Below are 21,310 nucleotides of genomic sequence, written 5' to 3' on the forward strand. Positions count from 1 at the left end.
CGCATTTTCAAACCAGTACTTGTGCAACAATATTGGCCATATGGCACCAACCTCCATGCAGGTATAGAATCTTACCCCGCTGCACTCGTCTGGTAATGAGCTCAGGGAAAAGAGCACGTCTGTAAAAGAAATCTATCTTTGGCAGGGAGTCACTGATCCAAGAGTTGTCCAAGTAAATTTTCTCCACAAATAGTGGTCTACTCTCTCCAAAGTATACTACAAGAATGATCCCTTTAAGATCCAAGTTAGAACAGTAGAGCTGCCCTTGAGTTTGTACATAATAATCATGATTTCGTTTTAACCTTACAGTTCCATCAGCAAGTTTCTCTAGAAAAAAAGTTTTATTTTGGCAGGCTTCTTCGATAGTCATGCCTGCTTTGCTTAAAGGAGATTTAATTTCCATCCCCCATTTTTCTTGAGTATCCTTAATGGTTACAATCCTGTCTATGCTTGCCCCCAGGTATGGCTTGTCCTTGGACACCAGTAGCCCAATTTCCTCAACAGTAACATCAATGCCATTCTTTTCCATTTCCCTCATGTAAAGGGTCACTGCCTTTGCTTCACTTTCGATGTCATATTGAGTAGCATCTGTAGTAAAATTCGAGTAGAGGATTGATTTCAACTTATTTGAAGGTTCCACTTTGTTCTTAGCTGCTTTTCCAAAGTTTGAAGCTGTCAAAAGAGATTTCCTCTTTTCAAACCAAAGATTGTTTTTGTTTTGTCCTTGAGTTGTTCTCTCCGTTTCATCTATCTCTTCTTGAGTGATTGTTAAGCTGGACACATAGGAATCAACCATAGATTTAAAGCGCTCAGTAGCAATATCGTAACTGTCTGTAAAAGGCACAGACTCTGGTGCCTCGTTTGTCTCTTCAGGGTCTGACTCCTCTACACAGTTTGACTTGATGTCATGGAACAAAAAAAATGAACTGGCAGGGAGACAATTTTGAAGACTTTCACTTAAAATCTTGAAACTGTTTTCCTCTCTTGTTCGTTGATTGGGTGATCTTGGATCAAATTTTATAACCTTCGACTGAAGACGAATATTTTTCTTACCAAATCGTATCTTTCTGATTAGCACTTGGTCGAGAGATTTAACTGCAACGCTTTGGTTGCGGGGTACAACCCACACAGACAGCCGCGATGTGCATGACAAAGGCTCGGCATGCCTTTGTAATCCCCTTCTCGTAAAATCTTCAATCGCAAACAACACTCCTCCAACGTGGTTACATTTACCTCTTCCGGATAAACCAAGTCCAGCCGGAAACGTGCATGCTGCTCGCAAAATATCGCTCTGCGGTGAAAGCTCCACAACAACTCTGTAGGGATTTTTTTTCATTGATGGAACTACACTGGCTTTCACGTAGGTCTGACCTTGAAAGACTTTGCTTTCCAGTCGTTTCACATTTCCTTCAAAGAAAAATTGGTATGATTTTAACTTTTTGTAATGTGTGCCCTTCAACAAAATATGGCGGTACTTGCGTGTTGACACCACAAGGTAATCGTAGAGCTGAATGAAGTTCAGTTCTGGAAGCTGTCGCAAGTCTGTTGACCATCCAAGAGCAGAGATTCGTCTCATTGTTTCGTCATATTTGAAATGGCCACTGTTTTCACCACAGTTTTCAGCAGTTTGCTGGGTATTTTCGACCGACCTTACTACCACGTCTCTCATAAGCAATGCATACACTTTCAGAACCAGGTCCGCCTTCATTCCGCCGGCATTTTCGGAATTGCTCTTCAAAATATTCCTCAGATCTCTGATTGTGAGCCTCTGTATATCCTCCAGCGTCAAAATTTCCTTGTCTTTATATTTTAAAACCATTTTTAGCGAAGATATAACAAACGATGCGAAACAGGTTAGTGAAACAGCTGTGATTTTGCTACGTTTGTATTTCCCGGGTCAACGTTAGCCTCGACATGATGTTTGCGCGGTTACTATTCTGGCATCTCAATCCGGACTGCCTCATTGCTTCAGCAATGCTCTTCATGGAGTGCAAGCTTTTCTTGGCTTCGGACACCTGAGGCAATACTCTTTTACTTCCTTATGATTTGAGGCTTGACTTGATTGCAGCCAAGTTTTCCATTAGCTTTGGCAGTGAGTTGAAATAAATTTACAATTAACTCAAAACTGTTTAGAAGGGAAAAACTGTATAAATAAACTATTTTTAGTAAACACTCACTTTATTTTACACCAGATGGTTGCAATGGGACAATTTTGCTGTCCTCTTATTGGTTCACCTCGAAAGAAAATAGTAATTGGATTCTGAAATATATCCTTATGCAAAATACTCGTCATCTTCATCCTTTTTGTTGTTTGTGTCATCACGGAACGAGGTTTTTATGTTTGGCGACTCTCCGTTTTGTTTGGAATAATCAATTTTTTAAACAAAAGGGAAAAGGTGAGAAAGATGTTATCATTATTAGTTTTTTCTTTTGGTATTGTTCGGATCAGTAGAACGAGTTTCATTCTAGGCCTATTAATTGTTTAATTCAGTTGCTAAATTGTTGATGATTCGCCGTCAATTTTCGTTGACGATCTTCACCGATTTTATTTCGATTCTGCCGGTTGAATTTACAATGATGCACTTGAGTCAATTGTATTGTAGGCAAAAAAATAGCTCAACGCTTCTTAATTCATAATAACCACTAAAAAATAATAATGAATAACACGCAATAAAAACAGGTACGAAAAAAAAGCGAGAAGCAAAACTCGACAGAACAGAGAAAAACCAAATTTTAAACTGTTCGTAATACTAAAATCCTCAGAGTTTTTAAAAGTTTCAATTTTGACAGCAATCGGTTATACAGTCCGATGACACCGGTAAAATAGTTATGTTACCGTCGCCAGATGGTTGCAAGCGTTAACGATCTCTTACAAGATTGACTCATTCGAAATATTTATGACGCCCAATGAGGTGTTTTTTTTGGCACGATTATACCAAATAAACTCGACAGTAGTTTGAATTTGCGCACCGGCGTCACTAAAAGGTAACAATTCAAACAAAAAACAAGTTTCCATTAGCTTTTGCAGTTAGTTAAAATTAATTTACAATTAACTCAAACTATTTAGAAGGGAAACACTGAATAAATAAACTACTTTTAGTTCACACTCACTTAATTCTTCACCAGATGGTTGCAATGGGACAATTTTGCTGTCCTCTCATTAGCTCACTTCGAAGTGAGGTCATAAACATTTAAAGAAAATAGTTATTGGATTCTGAAATATATCCTTACGCAAAATACTCGTCGTCTTCGTCTTTTTTATTGTTTGTGTCATCACGGAACGAGGTTTTATGGCTAGTGACTTTCCATTTTGTTTGGGAATAATCAATTTGTAAACAAAAGAAAAAAGGTGAGAAAGATATTATTATTAGTTGTTGTTTTCTTTTGGTATTGTTCGGATCAGTAAAACGAGTTTCATTCTGACCTATTAGTTGTTTAATTCTGTTGTTAAATTGTTGATGATTTGCAGTCAATTTTCGTTGACGATCTTCACTCATTTTATTTCGATTCTGCCGATTGAGTTTACCATGATGCACTGAGTCAATTGCATTGTAGGCTTTTTTAATTATATTTGCTGTCGGTCTCTGAAAATAGCTAAACTCAACTCAATTGCTAATAACTAAAAAAAATAACACGAAATAAAAACAGATACGAAAAAAAGCGAGAAGCAAAACTCGACAGAACAGAGAAAAACCAAATTGTAAACTGTTTGCAATACTCAAATCTCCAAATTTTTAAAAAGGACCAATTTTGACAGAAATTGATAATACAGTCCGATGACGCTTGTAAAATAGTTATGTGATTCTTCACCAGATGGCTGCAATCGTCAACGATCTCTTACTCGATTGGCTCATTTGAATTAATGACCATGTTCAAAGAAATGTTTATTTTTGGCACGATTATGGCAAATAGATTCAAAAGTAGTTTAAATTTGCGCATTAAAAACACATGAGATCCTAGGATGAAGCGGTGTTACTAGAAGGTAATGATTAAAACAAAAAAACAAGTTCAAAACTATTTAGAAGGGAAAAACTGTATAAATAAACTATTTTTAGTTAACACTCACTTAATTCTTCACCAGATGGTTGCAATGGGACAATTTTGCTGTCCTCTAATTGGTTCACCTCGAAGGGAGGTCATAAACATTAAAAGAAATTGGATTCTGAAATATATCCTTATGCAAAATACTCGTCATCTTCATCCTTTTTATTGTTTGTGTCATCACGGAACGAGGTCTTTATGTTTGGCGACTCTCCGTTTTGTTTGGAATAATCCATTTTTTAAACAAAAGGGAAAAGGTGAGAAAGATATTATCATTATTAGTTGTTTTCTTTTGGTATTGTTCGGATCAGTAAAACGAGTTTCATTCTAGGCCTATTAATTGTTTAATTCAGTTAAATTGTTGATGATTCGCTGTCAATTTTCGTTGACGATCTTCACCGATTTTATTTCGATTCTGCCGGTTGAATTTACCATGATGCACTTGAGGCAATTGCATTGTAGGCAAAAAAAATAGCTCAATGCTTCTTAATTGCTAATAACCACTAAAAAATAATAATGAATGACACGCAATAAAAACAGGTACGAAAAAAAGCGAGAAGCAAAACTCGACAGAACAGAGAAAAACCAAATTTTAAACTGTTCGTAATAATAAAATCCCCAGAGTTTTTAAAAGTTCCAATTTTGACAGCAATCGGCTATACAGTCCGATGACGCCGGTAAAATAGTTATGTTACCGTCACCAGATGGTTGCAAGAGTTAACGATCTATTACATGATTGACTCATTCGAAATATTTACGATGCCCAAGAAGGTGTTTTTTTTTGGCACGATTATACCAAATAAACTCGACAGTAGTTTGAATTTGCGCATTAAAAACAAAGGAGAGCTTAGAATACACCGGCGTCACTAAAAGGTAACGATTCAAACAAAAAACAAGTTTTCCATTAGCTTTGGCAGTGAGTTAAAATTAATTTACAATTAACTCAAACTTTTTAGAAGGGAAACACTGAATAAATAAACTACTTTTAGTTCACACTCACTTAATTCTTCACCAGATGGTTGCAATGGGACAATTTTGCTGTCCTCTCATTGGCTCACTTCGAAGTGAGGTCATAAACATTTAAAGAAAATAGTTATTGGATTCTGAAATATATCCTTACGCAAAATACTCGTCGTCTTCGTCTTTTTTATTGTTTGTGTCATCACGGAACGAGGTTTTATGGCTAGTGACTTTCCATTTTGTTTGGGAATAATCAATTTGTAAACAAAAGAAAAAAGGTGAGAAAGATATTATTATTAGTTGTTGTTTTCTTTTGGTATTGTTCGGATCAGTAAAACGAGTTTCATTCTGACCTATTAGTTGTTTAATTCTGTTGTTAAATTGTTGATGATTCGCAGTCAATTTTCGTTGACGATCTTCACTCATTTTATTTCGATTCTGCCGATTGAGTTTACCATGATGCACTTGAGTCAATTGCATTGTAGGCTCTTTTTAATTATATTTGCTGTCGGTCTCTGAAAATAGCTAAACTCAACTCAATTGCTAATAACTAAAAAAAATAACACGAAATAAAAACAGATACGAAAAAAAAAGAGAAGCAAAACTCGACAGAACAGAGAAAAACCAAATTTTAAACTGTTCTCAATACTCAAATCTCCAGAGTTTTAAAAAGGACCAATTTTGACAGAAATTGGTAATACAGTCCGATGACGCTTGTAAAATAGTCATGTGATTCTTCACCAGATGGCTGCAATCGTCAACGATCTCTTACTCGATTGGCTCATTTGAATTAATGACCATGTTCAAAGAAATGTTTATTTTTGGTACGATTATGGCAAATAAATTCAACAGTAGTTTAAATTTGCGCATTAAAAACACATGAGATCCTAGGATGAAGCGGTGTTACTAGAAGGTAATGATTAAAACAAAAAAAACAAGTTCAAAACTGTTTAGAAGGGAAAAACTGTATAAATAAACTATTTTTAGTTAACACTCACTTTATTTTACACCAGATGGTTGCAATGGGACAATTTTGCTGTCCTCTTATTGGTTCACCTCGAAGTGAAGTCATAAACATTAAAAGAAAATAGTTATTGGATTCTGAAATATATCCTTATGCAAAATACTCGTCATCTTCATCCTTTTTGTTGTTTGTGTCATCACGGAACGAGGTTTTTATGTTTGGCGACTCTCCATTTTGTTTGGAATAATCAATTATTAAACAAAAGGGAAAAGGTGAGAAATATATCATTTTTAGCTATTTTCTTTTGGTATTGTTCGGATCAGTAAAACGAGTTTCATTCTAGGCCTATTAATTGTTTAATTCAGTTAGATTGTTGATGATTCGCTGTCAATTTTCGTTGACGATCTTCACCGATTTTATTTCGATTCTGCCGATTGAATTTACCATGATGCACGTAAGTCAATTGCAATGTAGGCTTTTAAATTATATTTGCTGTCGGTCGCTGAAAATGGCTTGACGCTTCTCGATTGCTAGTAACTGCTAAAAAAACGAAACAAAACAAAAAGGAAAAGGTGAGAAAGATATTATTATTACTAGTTGTTTCTTTTGGTATTGTTCGGATCAATAAAACGAGTTTCATTCTAGGCCTATTAGTTGTTTAATTCCGTTGTTAATTTGTTGATGATTCGCTTTCAATTTTCGTTGACGATCTTCACTCCTTTTATTTCGATTCTGCCGATTGAGTTCACCATGATGCACTTAAGACAGTTGCATTGTAGGCTTTTAAATTATATTTGCTGTCGGTCGCTGAAAATAGCTTGACGCTTCTCAATTGCTAGCAACTGCTAAAAAAACGAAACAAATTAAAAGAACACGAACCAAAAACAGGTACAAAAAAAAGGCGAGAAGTGAAACTCGACAGAACAGAGAAAAACCAAATTTTAAACTGTTTGCAATACTAAAATCTCCAGAGTTTATAAACGGGCCAATTTTGACAGCAATTGGTAATACAGTCCGATGACGCAGGTAAAATAGTTATGTTAACGTCACCTGATGGTTGTAAGCGTTAACGATTTCTTACTTGATTGACTTATTTGAAATAATGATGCCCAAATGGATATTTTTTTTTGGCACGATTATGGCAAATAAATTCGACAGTAGTCTTGATTTGGGAATAAAAAAGCAAGGAGATCATAGGATACAGCGGTGTCACATAATGGCTTTAGGAATATTTTGACGAGCAAGTGACAGCTAATCAAAGCGTGACAAATTGAATTTCTATCCTTAAGTGTTCCAGTTCCGTTCAAAAAAGGCTCCGATTTCTTCGTTGACAATGTTTTTATTCTTGCAGATTGTGCCAGCGTTTTTAGTCACTGCCAAGGAGCAAGAAAGGTGAGGTGCTCCTTGTTCATCGTCCCTTACAAATTTATTAGAAATGCTACAATAACACCATAGGTGGCCATAAATTAGTAACAGATTAATAAGATTGACAGGAGTTTTGCTAATGTTCGAAATGTGTTTTTTGTTCTTTTTTCCCCTTAAGTTTCATCGAGAAAATTCAATCACATCAGATTGGGTTATTGAGAAAGGTCGTGTCAAATCGTTGGGAGTGGCCGAGGATAAACTTCTGACTCGGTACCCATTTTGCATCATCAGAAGTGGTCGGAGAATATATCCCAGACACACCCGAAAAAAAATTAGTAGCTTGATTGGATTTTGGGTGGTGATCCCAGACGTGGAGGTGTTACACATGTGGCTTCTGCTTATGTAAAATCTCGACTACAATTGGGGGCGGGTAGTTAGAACAGGGGGATTCTGACACACTTATAAAACAACCTTGACTTTTATTGGACTCATGAAATTTAACCTTGATATCAAGTCATCTTTGAAATCAACTTTGATTTCAAAAAACATTTCTTGCACATTTTGGAGACAACCTTGATTTTAAGGCAACTTTTTCACAGGTGAATAAAGTTCACAGTCTCACTCGTGAGTTCTGAAGAGGGTGTGAATAGTATCATCTCGAATGATCCTCTTGTCGTGCCATCGAGGTGTCGAGAGGGTGTTGATTGTTTGTGTGAAGATTTTCAAATATCAACGTTGTATCTTCTCGCAAAAAAGTTGTGGCGTGCCTTGATTTGCTCTTCTGGCAACATTGTGCCTTTGTAAATGAGAAACTATCCCATTAATAAGTCACGCTTTCCAGCTCACGGTTAATTATACTGAGCTGAGCATCTGAGGGGATGAGCCCGATGCTTCCCTGTTAATTGTGAGCTTAACTCCTTCCTCTGTATTCACCAATCTCAATCCACTTCCATTAAGATCATTGTCTCTCATACCCATGAGATAGATAAAAAAAGCGAATCTGCCTCCAGCATAAAAGTCTGTTGCCTTCATCGTGCTGTTTACTTGCCAAATCTTCTGCAGACCTGTTCCCACATATCTCTTGCCTCCTTGGATTCCTTGACTGTAAAGCTTATTTGACAATCACCTTCCATTCAATGATGTCAGGATTGAATGCCTTCTCTCTGTCTCTCGCACTAGCGATATTTAGCTCGTAAAAAAGAAGAGGAAGTCACTTCATTGACCTTCTTGGAATATTGATGCCCTCACTGATAATCGCGTCTAATCTCTCATCCACTAAGATTGTCTTGGGAAGAGTGACGCTCGCACATGAATCTCTTTCCATTTTTGCTCAAGCTGGATGTTGGTCACTTCATAGGAAAGCTGTGTCTAAACAGACCCTATTATAACATTGCTGGCAGGTGCAGCCTGAGCTCGAAAAGAAGCTTATCAGAAACAGCTCTTGGGAAGACTCCACGATCCTTCAGAATCTCATGATGAAATCCTATATTTGTTCCGATAAACATCATTGAGCTTATTCTCTTTGTCAACTCCTGATTTCTTCTTATCTTCAGCATTGCATCTGATCTTTGAAAGATGGACAGACTGAATAACTTCTCTGAGCATGTTCGCCTTCTCATCCTTAGTCAAGAAGAGGTCCTCCTAGAGCTTGAATAGATCATAAACATCATTGTCCTACGCAATTTCTCCTGCGAATTTCTCAGTCAACCTGTCAACAAGAACTCTTGCGACCTTGTTCACGATATGACTGTTTGCGTAACCATTAACTGCCGCGTCAAAGATGAGTGAAAGAGATCCTGGCACAAGGACAACTCTGTCATTATGCTTTGGAACTGAGACTTTAAGAACTTCAGCTGAAGATGCTCTATTAGGGCTAAACGTTACTCAATGAATTTCACGGTCAGCCTTGAGGGTGTTTGACGTCTTTTTTTCAAAGTTTGGGTTGGTTTTTTCTCCGACTTTCATTTTAAAATAGGAGATATTTTACTTTAAAATGGATGATTTTGGAGATAGTGATCCTTTTTTGAAACACAATGACGGTGGTGTTGATGATGATAATGATGAAGATAAATGAAATACGACAAAACCTTTTCAGAAAGCATCGGAAACTGCTGAAACATCTTTCATCAAAGGTGATACTAATTAACTTCAAATGAAAAGGCATGGGACTCTCTTACGAAAATTATCCAAGACAAAAGCTTCGGAACTCTAGGTTCCTTGTCGTAGAACAGGAAGGTTGCCAAGGAAAGAAGACATATCCTTTGTAAGTAACAGTAAGAATCTCACTTGTCACAGAGGGAGAGGTTTTGATTGCCGAGAAGGAGAAGGAAATTATAGAGAAACAGAAGTCTATACAGGAGGATCGTGGAATTGCCGATGATAAGAATGAAGACTAAGCTATGACAGAAAGAGCAAGAGAAAGGATGATAGAAAATCAAGAGAAGATTGATGCTCTTGAGAATGAGAGAGAAGAACTAGAATAGCTCTTATCGGAGTTGAGCACGCGAAATCAGCGGTCTCCGGATGAGCTTACGTCAAAACGAGGCTATCGGGTCTAGCTCGCTCTAAAGTACAAGGAAGCAGAGAGGGAAATTAGTAGTAGCTTGGTATTTACATAATATTTTCTCGAGTTTTTAGTTTCTTTATCCATGGTGAAGCATTGCATAGCTTTTGGGTGTCAAAACCGAAGTTCCAAAGCGGAATGCAAGGACTTATCATGGCATTCGCTGTCGCTTTAAAACAAGAATTTGCTGGCACAATGGCTCGTGAAACTGCGTCGAGAGAACACTCCGGTAAACAAAAAATCTTATGTCTGTAGTCAGCATTTTGAAACTAATTTCTTTGGTAATATTTGAGGTTACAGATGATTTGTGATTGTCAGAAGGAACTTGAGAATGAAATTACTCATTACCGACGTGTCGTTGGAAAATTAAAGAAAATTAGGTGGCAGGAAATAATGAACATAGAGGTGATCCTCGCAGTTTTGAACACAACTGAACTAGAAGTTGAAATAGGGCCTGAAAAAAATTCAGGCCCATAAGGGATTTGAACCCATGACCTCTACGATACCGGTGCAGCGCTCTAACAAGTGAGCTAACAACCACAGTGCACACATATGATTTCCATATATTTACAGTCATTATTTACCATTTGGAGGGTTTACTTGGAACCAACTTAATGATCAGCTCCCAGTTGGCTTGTTAGCTCAGGTGAGAACAGGTTTGCAAGGACTCCCCATGTGGCTTTTGTGGTTGCGTCACGTTAGTGCCCTCACATTAAATTTTTTCTCTTACGAACGTGATTTTCTCTGTTTGAAAGAGATGGTCGGAGGTTTTGAAAAGATTGCTTTCAGCAAGGGTTACTCCAATTTTGTATTGATATTTGTTTTAAATTTTTAACGGCCGGGTTGTATGTTGTGACAAAAGGCAATAAACGTTCGTGACCTTGGTTTTTGTGAATGTGTAAGAGCCAATTGCCCTGACAGAGACCTTTCTTTGATGTTTTCTAGGTAACCTCTTGCTTTGAGGCGTTGTTTGAAATTTAGAAAGCCCTCTTCCAATATTTCTTTCGAAGTGTATGTCCTGAGCAATCTTATTGCTTCGACTTTAATGAAACCATGTTTTACGCCTGGTGGGTCGCAGGAGATGAAGTGCGTAAATTGGAAGGTCTCGGTCGGCTTGTACTGGGTTCTGATATCCAGATGGAATCTTTTGCGAATCTTTCCCCTTTAAACACTGTGGCATCTAGGAAAGTGATTGGGTTCTCTGATATTTCGGCTGTAAACTTGATAGTACAGTGAAAATAGTTAGTTCGTTTAATAAACTGATGTATCTCTTTCCTGTCTCAATCCCAAAGGGAGAAAACGTTATCAATATATCGTCCACTTTCTTGGCTCGGTTTTGCTTTGTTGGATTATTTTCGTTTTAATTTCCACTATGGAAATATTGGCAAAGGGCACTGCCATTTCCGTACCCATAGCGGTTCCCTGTGTTTGAGGAAGTTTACCTCATTGTATTGAAACGAATTTTCTTGAAGAATTAAGACAAGCATTTCCCTGAGGTAGTGCGTTGGGATCGGTGCATTATGGTTGTTGAACTTTTCAAATGCTTCACATACTATATTTGTTCCTCCTTCGTGAGATATATTTGTATACAAGCTAGAAACGTCCGTTGATACTAGAATAGCATATTTGCCTACCTTTTTTTTTCTAAGAAGTTGATAAAAGCAGTGATATCCTTCATATGGGATTGTTGCATTGCGCCATGGGCTAGAGTAGTATCTCCACAAAAGACGATATTCTCTCGGTAGGGCCGTAACAACCTGAGATTATATGTCTACCGACCGGTATAGGTTTGTGTATTTTCGAGAGCTTATGGAATATTGGTGTTCTAGGTGGATCGAGAGTTTGTGAAAGCCATTTCCTAGTGATGTCATTAATGTGTTTGCCCCGATGCATTTGGCCAATGATCTCATTAACCCTTTTCTGCGTGTTTTTTACTATCGGTGATCTTAGAGGTTTGTTGTGAAGTCTGTTGTCGAGTTGCACTTTGGCCTCTTCTACTTTTTCTGTCTTATTCATGATGGCTGTTGTACCTGTTTTCTGCGTTTTTGAGGTGTAAAGCAGAGTCTTTTAAAGCCATGACCTCATTGCGTGACAAATCATTTTTTGGCTTAGTTACAGTAATCTCCCTAAGTTGTGTTTTTACATTTCTCTAAAAGGCAATAGAAGGCTGAACCGGTGGCATCAAGTTTGATTTAACATGAAACGGAAGTGGTTCTTGTTTTGTCTATGAAAGATGTATTGAAGCCGCGCATTCGTCTTGCGAATTCTACAAAATCTCACAAGAGTTGTTGCTTAATTTCACACTGGTTGGTCACGGGTGTTGGGATGAATTTGAGACCCTTTGATAGCACACTGACTTGACTGTCAGAAATATGATAGTTTGAGAGATCTTTTTGGAATGTTTCGTTCGTCTCCCTTTCTTTGGCTGAAAGCTTATATTTTAAAGAGTTTCTACGCTCTTTGCGTCGTATGCTTTTTGTTCTGCTTCCGCTGTTGTTAAAGCCAGCTTTTTTAGAGTAAGAGAACTTGTCATGTTACCATTGCATTACTCACAATGATTACATCACATTTTCAAGTTCCCGTATCAACGCGTGCTCAGTGGCTGCCCATGTGTTTATTCTCCGTCAATCTAAAAAGCATACTGCTTAACATGGTTTACCGCAAGCCAGCTTCCCGTAGACACAACTGCACACTTGAATAGCCTCTTCTGCAACATCTCAAACCTTCATCAACATTTTACAATTGCGCTATGCTGAAGCACGAAAAACCTATCTTCGATGTACAAGCCGTGCAATTAAACCGTGATCCTAACCGTCACTGGGAGACCAGATTTCATGATTAATGTCTACTCGAAACCGACAAGGAAGCAGTGTCCCGATTCATAGGGGCTATTAATGACCTGGCCAAATTCTGTCCCCAACTTAGCAGCGTCACCCAACCTCTATAAAACCTCACCAATCCTATGGTCCAAGGCACCAGCAAGCCTTTGCCAAGTCCTAGCCACCTCTACACGATAGCAGTGCCCTTGACAAGTCTTCTCTACGACCCACTGCGTACAGCAGAAGGCCTAACCACGAGCAGCGTAAAATCGAAAAAAAGCGCCTGGCTATTGTCGAAGCCATCAAAAAATTCCACCCATGGCTTTTGGGAAAATCCAACACACAGTCCATATAGACCAACGACCACTTCAGCCAATCTTCAAGAAGGACCTCGCCTCAGCGCCTAAACATCTGTAGAATATGACGCTTTTTCTACAGCGTTACAACTTTACCGTTGTGTACAGAGAAAGGTTCTTTCTTGCATTTAGCAGACACCCTATCCAGATCCTCATGTCAAGACGAAGCCTTCAACCCATCCATGCCGAACAGCATGCATGTGTTTCACGTTCATCTTGCTCACTTGGGCCTCACCTCACCGGCCCTCGCCGGCCCTCACCGATACCATATGCGAGCAACTATGCAGTGCCACATCATCATGCTCTGACATGCACTTGCTGCAGCATTACCACCTCCACGGTTGGCCACCTGCTAAGAAGTTCCTACACCATCAACTCCAAGCACTCTGGCACTTTCGTGAAGAACTCAGCATTGCAAATGGTATTCTTCTTAATCCTACTCGCGCCTCCTCCCTACCTCTCTCAGACCAAGTATGCTGAGCAAAATCCACTAATGCCATGGGGGAGCAGAACATTGCCTTCGTTTCGCTCAAGAGCAATTTTCTGGCCCAACATGTCTAAAGACATAGATGCATATTGCCAGTCATGCCCTAGTATGGAAAGCAAGCTGCCACTGAGCCTATACTATCCCATCCTGTCCTTACACGACCTTGGCAGTTCATCCCGCAAGATATACTTGAGTTCCAACAGAAGCAGTACCTAGTCACCGTAGACCATTACAGTGATTTCTATGAATTGGACCAGCTGATAAACACTCAATCCACCACCATCGTTGTGCCCACCATAGCCCACTTTGCTGGCCACGGCATCCCAGTATGTTGTATAACAGACAATGCCCCGAACGCCAAAGAAGTTTAATGACAACGAACTTTACAAGAAGGTGGGCTAACATAGTACAACCTCACAAGAGCACTCCATATCCTCAGTGCCTCGCTTATGAAACATTTTTCTTCTTGTTCATGTTTTTATCTTTTTATTATTGAACAATGGGTCACATTAATTTTGTTTTGGACGTTACAGACATTATTTGTTTGTATTTGTATATATAATTTTTTTTGACAAGGGGGAATGTCATGTCACCGTTGCGTTACTCGCGCATGGTTACATCACATTCTAAAGTTCCGGTACCAACGTGCGCTCTGGGGTGTGATTAACGGCTGCCCATGCATTTATTCTTCGTCAATCTAGATAGTATACTGCCTAACAAACAAACTTATATTTTTCATCTCTTTTATTTGTAAGTGTATGAATAAGCTCTTTAAGGTCAGAAATCTCATTCCTTAATTTGGCTATTTTATCACTGAATTTTATAGCGAGTGCTTTCCTTTTAACGGTTGCCTATTTACGTGTTTGTTGTTATGAGCTGAGAGTTCTTAGTTAACCCTTTTTTTTTGCCTCTCTAGCCCTCTTCTGTGAAAGCTAGCTTAAGCTTGTTGTTTTATTTCTTTTACTGCTCTATCGTAGATTATGTCCGGCGTGATGTTTGGCTTCGCCGAATATTGCAAAGAGATCGGACGAGTCCAATTTTCTCAACATTTCTCAAGTTTTTTGATAAATTGTTCAGTTTTGGGTATTAGCCTCCACAGCATTAAGATCTTTGCATTTTCTCTTTAAACCTCGCTTTAAAAGGTCTTGTTTTAGTGGGCTGCTCTCTTGTTTCCTTTTTGACGGGGTCGGATTTTATCGTGTCGGCCTTGGTTGTGATAGTGGAAGGCTGTTTTCGTCATCATTCTCTTCGTTCAAGGCATTTATTTCATGGTGTAAGTTTACGTCATTGCGAAGATAGTCTAGCGTCTTTGGTGCTGAGATACCGTTTTCGTCTTCTTCACTTAGAATTGGTGTAAGGTATTCCGCTAGAGAGTTGTCAAAGGCAGACATGGGTGCAATTGTTTATAATAGCTACAACAGTACCGACGGTTTCAACTCTTCACAAATCTCTTCAGCTGTTGTTTGAAGATGGTGTTGCAATAGCAAAGTCTTTCAGGGAAAGGAAGAGTGGCGTTTTAAACTCAATTCCGTTCCCGGGTGGAAATTACTTCTGTGATCTTTTATACGTAGATCGTTAGGCTTGAGAATCGAGTTTCCGTTATTCTTATCGGTCCTTGGTGTCGCTTAGGGAACCAATAAGGTGTAGGAGATTTCGATACTACCCGATCTGAAGGTGAGAGTGTCTTTTAAGAAGGCCTTTTCTGCTGTATAATCGCTTGAAAAGACGCATACTTGAAGTTTGTTACGATTTCCCGTAGAGTTTGTTTTCGTCCCCCCTAGAAAGGAGGTACTTGAGATGTTACTTTTAAGCCATATTTTGTTTTTTGTGCATTTTTACATTTGCACTTAGACGACAGGGTCTGTCTGGAAACTATCAACTCTGAGCTTTGTGAGAGTGGGAGCGGGACCAAATAGAACTGGCCAAGCTGGATTATGGGAAACATACCTTAAGATACAGAGAAGTTCCTCCCTATTTCGTGACGAGATCAGGTATGAGGCTGTCAATAAGTTAGTGCATGTAGAAAAAATGGAGTTATTATCAGCTTGTAAAATGATTTCAATCGTAGTGTTAATAGAGGTGGCATCTGTTTTTATGTCAGGGCAAGAGTTTCTGAAATCAAGCACGTCGTCCACTCCCTGGAGAAAGTAGCCCCGCTGAAACACCAGAAAAAGTTGTACACCAGGAAAGCACCACGTCTGGCTGCACAGGTACGATGTACTCGATTATCTCTCCACCGTTGTGGTTTATTTGCTTTCCTTTGTTTACTTCTTCGGATTATTGTACGAGTCTGTACCTTTCAAATGTGCTTTGAATTGTCGCACATGTAGTTTTCTGTAAACTGTTTTCTATTTTGTTCCTTTGGTCGAAGTACTTCAGTCACATGAAACTGATGACCTATTATTATCCCTGACTCTTACCACAGATGAAGGAAGCGAAATTGCTTCTAGCCCTGATGTTGTCCTCCCCACAACAAGTCGAGAGCTTTCCTCACATCCAGCGGGAGAACCAAGTGCCACATCAAACGGCATAAGACCTACTAACCCCACTCCTGCGCTTGCTACTGGTAAGGACACCCCCACCCCTGTCCGTCCAACTAATCCTACCCCTTCACGACTACACGACAGGCCTTAACGACTACTAATCCTCGTCCCAGTAATCCAACACCTCTCCAGGCCTCTGAGCCTCTTTTCCAAGATTCCTCTCTCCAGGGGGACTCCTCACAGTGGAGAGTCCCCCTCGTCACAAGAGGAGAGATTGGAAGGACCCATCGAACTAAAGGACCCAGATGGCTATGAAAACGGTCTAATTGTTTCAGGTGGGGCTCTATTGCAACAGTTTATCATGTCATGCATTGCTATGCAGTGTTGTGCTGTGCTGTGCTGTGCTGTGCTATTCTATACTTGTGTTCTCTGAACTTAGTGGTGCGACTCCTGTTAATTGTGTATGTATAGTGTCACTTCTTGTTATGAATCCAGAAGCTTACTTAATTCGCTTTTGTTTTCAAGTAAATGACTTTTTTTGATCAGGTAAGAACGTTATATGAATGGATCAATTATCTCTTAACAGCTGAAATGCCGCACGTCGGTCCCGGAAGTTTGTAACTCGATGTTACCAGAGAAACTAAGAAAGATAAAGTTAAACTTCCCAGCTGTATAAAGAGTTCTAAACCTGGAGCTCTTCCCAACAGCCAGGTGCGTTTCTGCAATTGACACCTGTTGCACAAATTTGAATGAATAAACTCGCAGCCAAAATGTTCTCTCCTCTGTCAAACCATAGGGTTTCTTAAACCAAACATTAGTGAAGTGAGAGCGGTGCGTTGTTGGAATGTGCAGTTTGTTGTAACTGCCTAATACCTTACGGGGAGAGCGAGAAAGGTTGTATTTTTCATTTCTTCACGATCATAGTTTACTCTATACTAGAGAAATATTTGTGTGACGAATTGCTGGGTACTTGAAGTTAACACAGTCTCTCTTTATTTTGATGTTAAGTTCTGATCATTATCTGTTATTTTTTTCAATCAAATTTTAGATCTATAAAATCGAGGACCCCGTGCGTCGTGGTGTACACACAGTGTCTGTGACTGGTGATCAGCATAAAGTCGCGAATCTTTGAGGCTTAGAGCTGCAGCCTCCACAGGTGTCTTTTGGGGTGCTAAAGGAAGGCTGCACTTACGTTCATAGTGTAATACTGAAAAACATCGGCATTGATAGTTGTCGTTGCAGGATAAAGCAGCCACCACTATCGACTGGCTTGCCTGTCAACCTGGACTGGTAACCCTTGTCTCTTTTATCGCGTTATTAATCTACAATCAGAAACCCAACGTATGTTATCTGTTCTGGATGTGAAGATATTTGCTGGGGCAGTAGGCGAGGTCGGAGATAGTGGCTTAGGTCACGTGGGACATCCTGTGGAAATAGCTACAGAGACTGATGTACTTTATCTTCCTGTTACAGCAAATGTCCTTTTGAATCACACCCGTGTTTACTAAGAAATAAGGTCAGTTGAGATAAATGCTTAAGTAAACAAGGCTTAGTGTGGCATCTTGTTTGGGAAAACGAAACTGTGAAATATGTTACAGGTAAGGAATACAAGGGGAATGCCGCTCTTAATAAAGTTCGGCTTCGTTTCAAAGCTAAGTATTGTCGAAATCGACTGTTTTAGTAGTCTTAATTTGAGGATATTTACTGTTAAGATCTGATGATAGTATTGTTTCGAATTTAACAATTGGTTCTCCTTTTGTCATCTCTGATCATGCTGCTGTTCACTTCCAGCTCTCGCTTAATAAGCCGCCGCTCGACAAGAAGATTATTTCATTCAGAAAGCTTCGATCTATTGGGGTTGCCTTCCTTTATCCCCCCTGCAAATCGCCCACTGATCTTGCTAACAAGTTTATTAAGTACTTCACTACAAAGATAGATAGAATACGGGGTCATATAACGACTGCTGCTTTCCCTCATCGAGATACAGTTGCTGTTGTTGACAACGCCTGTCCATATTCTTTTGATATTTTCAAAATGGTAACAGCGGATGAAGTTCATACATGTATCATGAATCTGGCTGCTAAGTCATGTGCTCTTGATCCTCTTCCTGGTTATGTTACAAGAAATGCACTTAGTGTTCTGTTGCCTTTCATTTCAAAAATCATAAATATCTCATTGGAATCTGGTCAGATGCCTTCGCAACTCAAGGTTGCAATGTTACGCCCGCTCCTTAAAAAATCTTCTTTGGATCATACTCAATTCTGCAATTATCGTCCTGTATCGAATCTTTCATTTATTAGCAAAGCAATTGAAAAATTGGTAGCTAATCAACTTATCTCCTACATTAACGATTATGAGTTAAATGAGACATTCCAGTCGGCGTACAAGAAATATCACAGTGCTGAAACTGCACTTATTCGTGTTCACAATGATATTCTTTCTGCCATTGATAATCGTCGAATCGTAATTTTACTGTTGTTAGACCTTTCCGCTGCCTTCGATACAGTCGATCATACCATCCTCCTCTCTCGTTTACGTGTACGGTTTGGGATAGCTGGGAAGCCTCTATTATGGTTGCAATCTTATTTATCGAATCGCACGCAATATGTCTCCGTTGATGGTGGTACTTCGACGAAACATGACCTTAAATGTGGAGTGCCACAAGGATCTGTCTTGGGACCCATTTTGTATTTGCTTTATACTTCACCGCTTTCAGATATCGTAAAGAAATTTAACCTGAGCTATCATTTTTATGCTGACGACTCACAGCTTTACTTGTCTTTCCAACCAACCGTACTGGGTGATAGGGATCTAGCGGTTTCTAGCATCGAGAGCTGTGTGGATGAAATCAGTCATTGGATGATGGTTAATCGTCTTAAATTAAATAAAGACAAAACTGAATTATTGGTAATTTCCGCTAAACATCTTCCAAGACCACTCCTTCACGAAATTTCAGTTGCTGGTGAGACTATCCCTTCCGTGCAGAAGGCGAGGAATATCGGCACTATGTTCGACAGCCATTTTTGCTTTAAGGATCATATTACTGACATTTGTAAATCTTCTTTTTATCATTTGCGAAATATTAGCTATATCAGGAAATATCTTTCAGCGACCACTACTGAATTGCTGGTTCATATGTTTGTATCTTCGAAGCTGGATTACTGTAATTCCCTTTTGTATGGCCTACCAGCCTACGCTATAAAAAGGCTACAACACGTCCAGAATGCCGCGGCGCGCCTCGTCACACTTACAAAAAAGCATGATCACATTACGCCTGTTCTTTTCAATCTTCATTGGCTTCCCGTTAACCAACGTATTATTTTTAAGATTTTACTTATAACCTACAAGGCACTTAACAACCTGGCACCGTCGTACATTTGTGATCTGCTTACATCTTACACCCCATCGCGTCAACTACGCTCATCATTCAAGCACCTTCTGGTTTCTCCATCCTATAACTTGAAAACATATGGCGCAAGATCCTTCTCTGTAGCAGCACCATCATTATGGAATGCTTTGCCAAGTGAAATTAGAAATGCTCAGTCTGTGTCTGTTTTTAAACGTAGATTAAAAACTTTACTTTTTAGAAAAGCCTTTTATAATTAATATTAGCTGTCTTAAGTGTTAATGTTTAAGTTTTTTTTTTTTTTTTTTTTTTTTTTTTTCTTGTAGGCGCCTTTGAACAGTAGGATACTGGCGCGGTATAAATCTTTTATTATTATTATTATTATTATTATTATTATTATTATTAAGGTCTTCCCTTGACTAGTTCTACCCATCATGACTACGTACGAGTGTGAAATCCGCTATGGTGACACCAAGGAGGGCCTGGCGCAAGGAACGCATCGCGTACCCAGTAGGCTGCCATCCAGAGACCCCACACGGCCCCGTAAAGAAGGAGACTACGCTGTGAGAAATACGTCTGTTCGATGTATCGTTAATGCTTCAAAATCACGAGTGCTTCTAGAGTGTTATCCCCTTGTTTTCGTTGTTTTCTTTTTTAAGGAGTTGTTCACTTAGTGCCGTGTTTCCTGCTTGTGCAAATGTGATAAAATTGCATCATATATTTAAATGAATTTGTATGCTTCTCTGTCGTTTGGCTTGGCTTCGTACTTACAGGTTAGTAAACAGGTTTACAGCAAGAGATGGGAGTTGTTGATGTATACTTGCTGTATAATGTAAAGTAATTGATACTAACACAACTTCTCTTTCTTACTAGACTAATTCTACAGAAGACCAACTAATAACCAGGCTAAATGTAAAGTCTGGAGAAACTGCTAAAGTTCTTGGTGTTGTGCCTACAGTCTGCACTTGACTATGGACTGATTGATTAGTGTCTATTGCAAAAAATGAGTTTTGTAACAAATAATCCTAATATATTTCTGTATGTTTGAAGAGAAATCATCAGATTTAATCATGTAACAATTACATTAGAGATTTAGGTGTTGGCACCAGACTGCCCTTTTTTCCCTGCTAATTGCACATGTATAAAAACCTAAAGCAAGATAGATGACACGTACAAATAAAATTCTGAAGGAGAAAAACATATTGCATCATGCTATACATACACTTAAACCACTTATTGATTGTACCTGGCAAACTAATTTAGCCTTAGTGAGTGAAAGATCTTTATCATTTAGTATTTAGACTCATCTTCTGCCGTTCAGTCATCTTCAGTACGCTGTACCTTTCCAACTACTGACCCTTTTCATTCAAGCAATGGTTTATTTAACAGCAAGATTACATATTGTTCTGTCTGTTTACTCCCTTTTGAAGACCGACTTTTGTTTTATTCAATTCTCTTACCATTCATTAAATTGGATCAAAGATTCTGAGTGTACATGTACATGATGTAATTGACATAAAATATGTGCAGTATATGCTGTTTGCAAATCTTTATTACTGGTTATACCAGTTGAATTAGTAAAAATATTGTTTTGCATATGACTCTAATAATATCTAGTGTTGCTGAAATGGTGCATTGTATCTGTGAGGGAGAAAGTTGTTACACAGGAAAGTCATAGTAAGCGTCATTGTTTTGTTACTTGTGTGATGTGTTGTGTTGTTGCATGTGGAGTGAAATTTGTTTTGTTGATTTGTTTTAAATGATGATAATAAATGTAATTATAATATGTTTGGATAGGGTAACAATTTGGTAAATTAAGAGAAAGAGAAATATGCATGTTAATTCATAGGGTTATCGTTTGTACGGTGCTCTACAGTGAAATTATGTGACATTGTTGATATTTGTCTTTCATGTTAAGTGTGTGTT

At 38.7% G+C, this 21,310-nt stretch overlaps 2 protein-coding genes and 1 pseudogene across 2 annotated transcripts; 1 reads left to right on the forward strand and 2 right to left on the reverse strand.

Moving 5' to 3' along the window:
* Nucleotides 1–7: 7 nt before the first annotated feature.
* LOC149045023 (uncharacterized) lies at nt 8–1,819 on the reverse strand. Its single transcript, XM_089207594.1, has one exon. It carries the CDS (start codon nt 1,817–1,819, stop codon nt 8–10), a length of 1,812 nt encoding a protein of 603 aa, XP_089063720.1.
* Nucleotides 1,820–4,081: 2,262 nt separating this feature from the next.
* LOC113667877 (uncharacterized) lies at nt 4,082–20,990 on the forward strand. Its single transcript, XM_089207599.1, has 7 exons — nt 4,082–4,298; nt 7,317–7,357; nt 15,407–15,546; nt 15,657–15,765; nt 15,981–16,373; nt 17,087–17,554; nt 19,792–20,990. Exons 1-5 carry the CDS (start codon nt 4,082–4,084, stop codon nt 16,086–16,088), a joined length of 615 nt encoding a protein of 204 aa, XP_089063725.1. The 3' UTR covers nt 16,089–16,373; nt 17,087–17,554; nt 19,792–20,990.
* On the reverse strand, nt 11,199–12,609 carry LOC149045024 (uncharacterized; annotated as a pseudogene).
* Nucleotides 20,991–21,310: the final 320 nt, after the last annotated feature.

Source organism: Pocillopora damicornis, chromosome 5 (assembly GCF_964200805.1).
Source record: "Pocillopora damicornis chromosome 5, jaPocDami1.2, whole genome shotgun sequence".
Lineage (NCBI taxonomy): Eukaryota > Metazoa > Cnidaria > Anthozoa > Scleractinia > Pocilloporidae > Pocillopora > Pocillopora damicornis.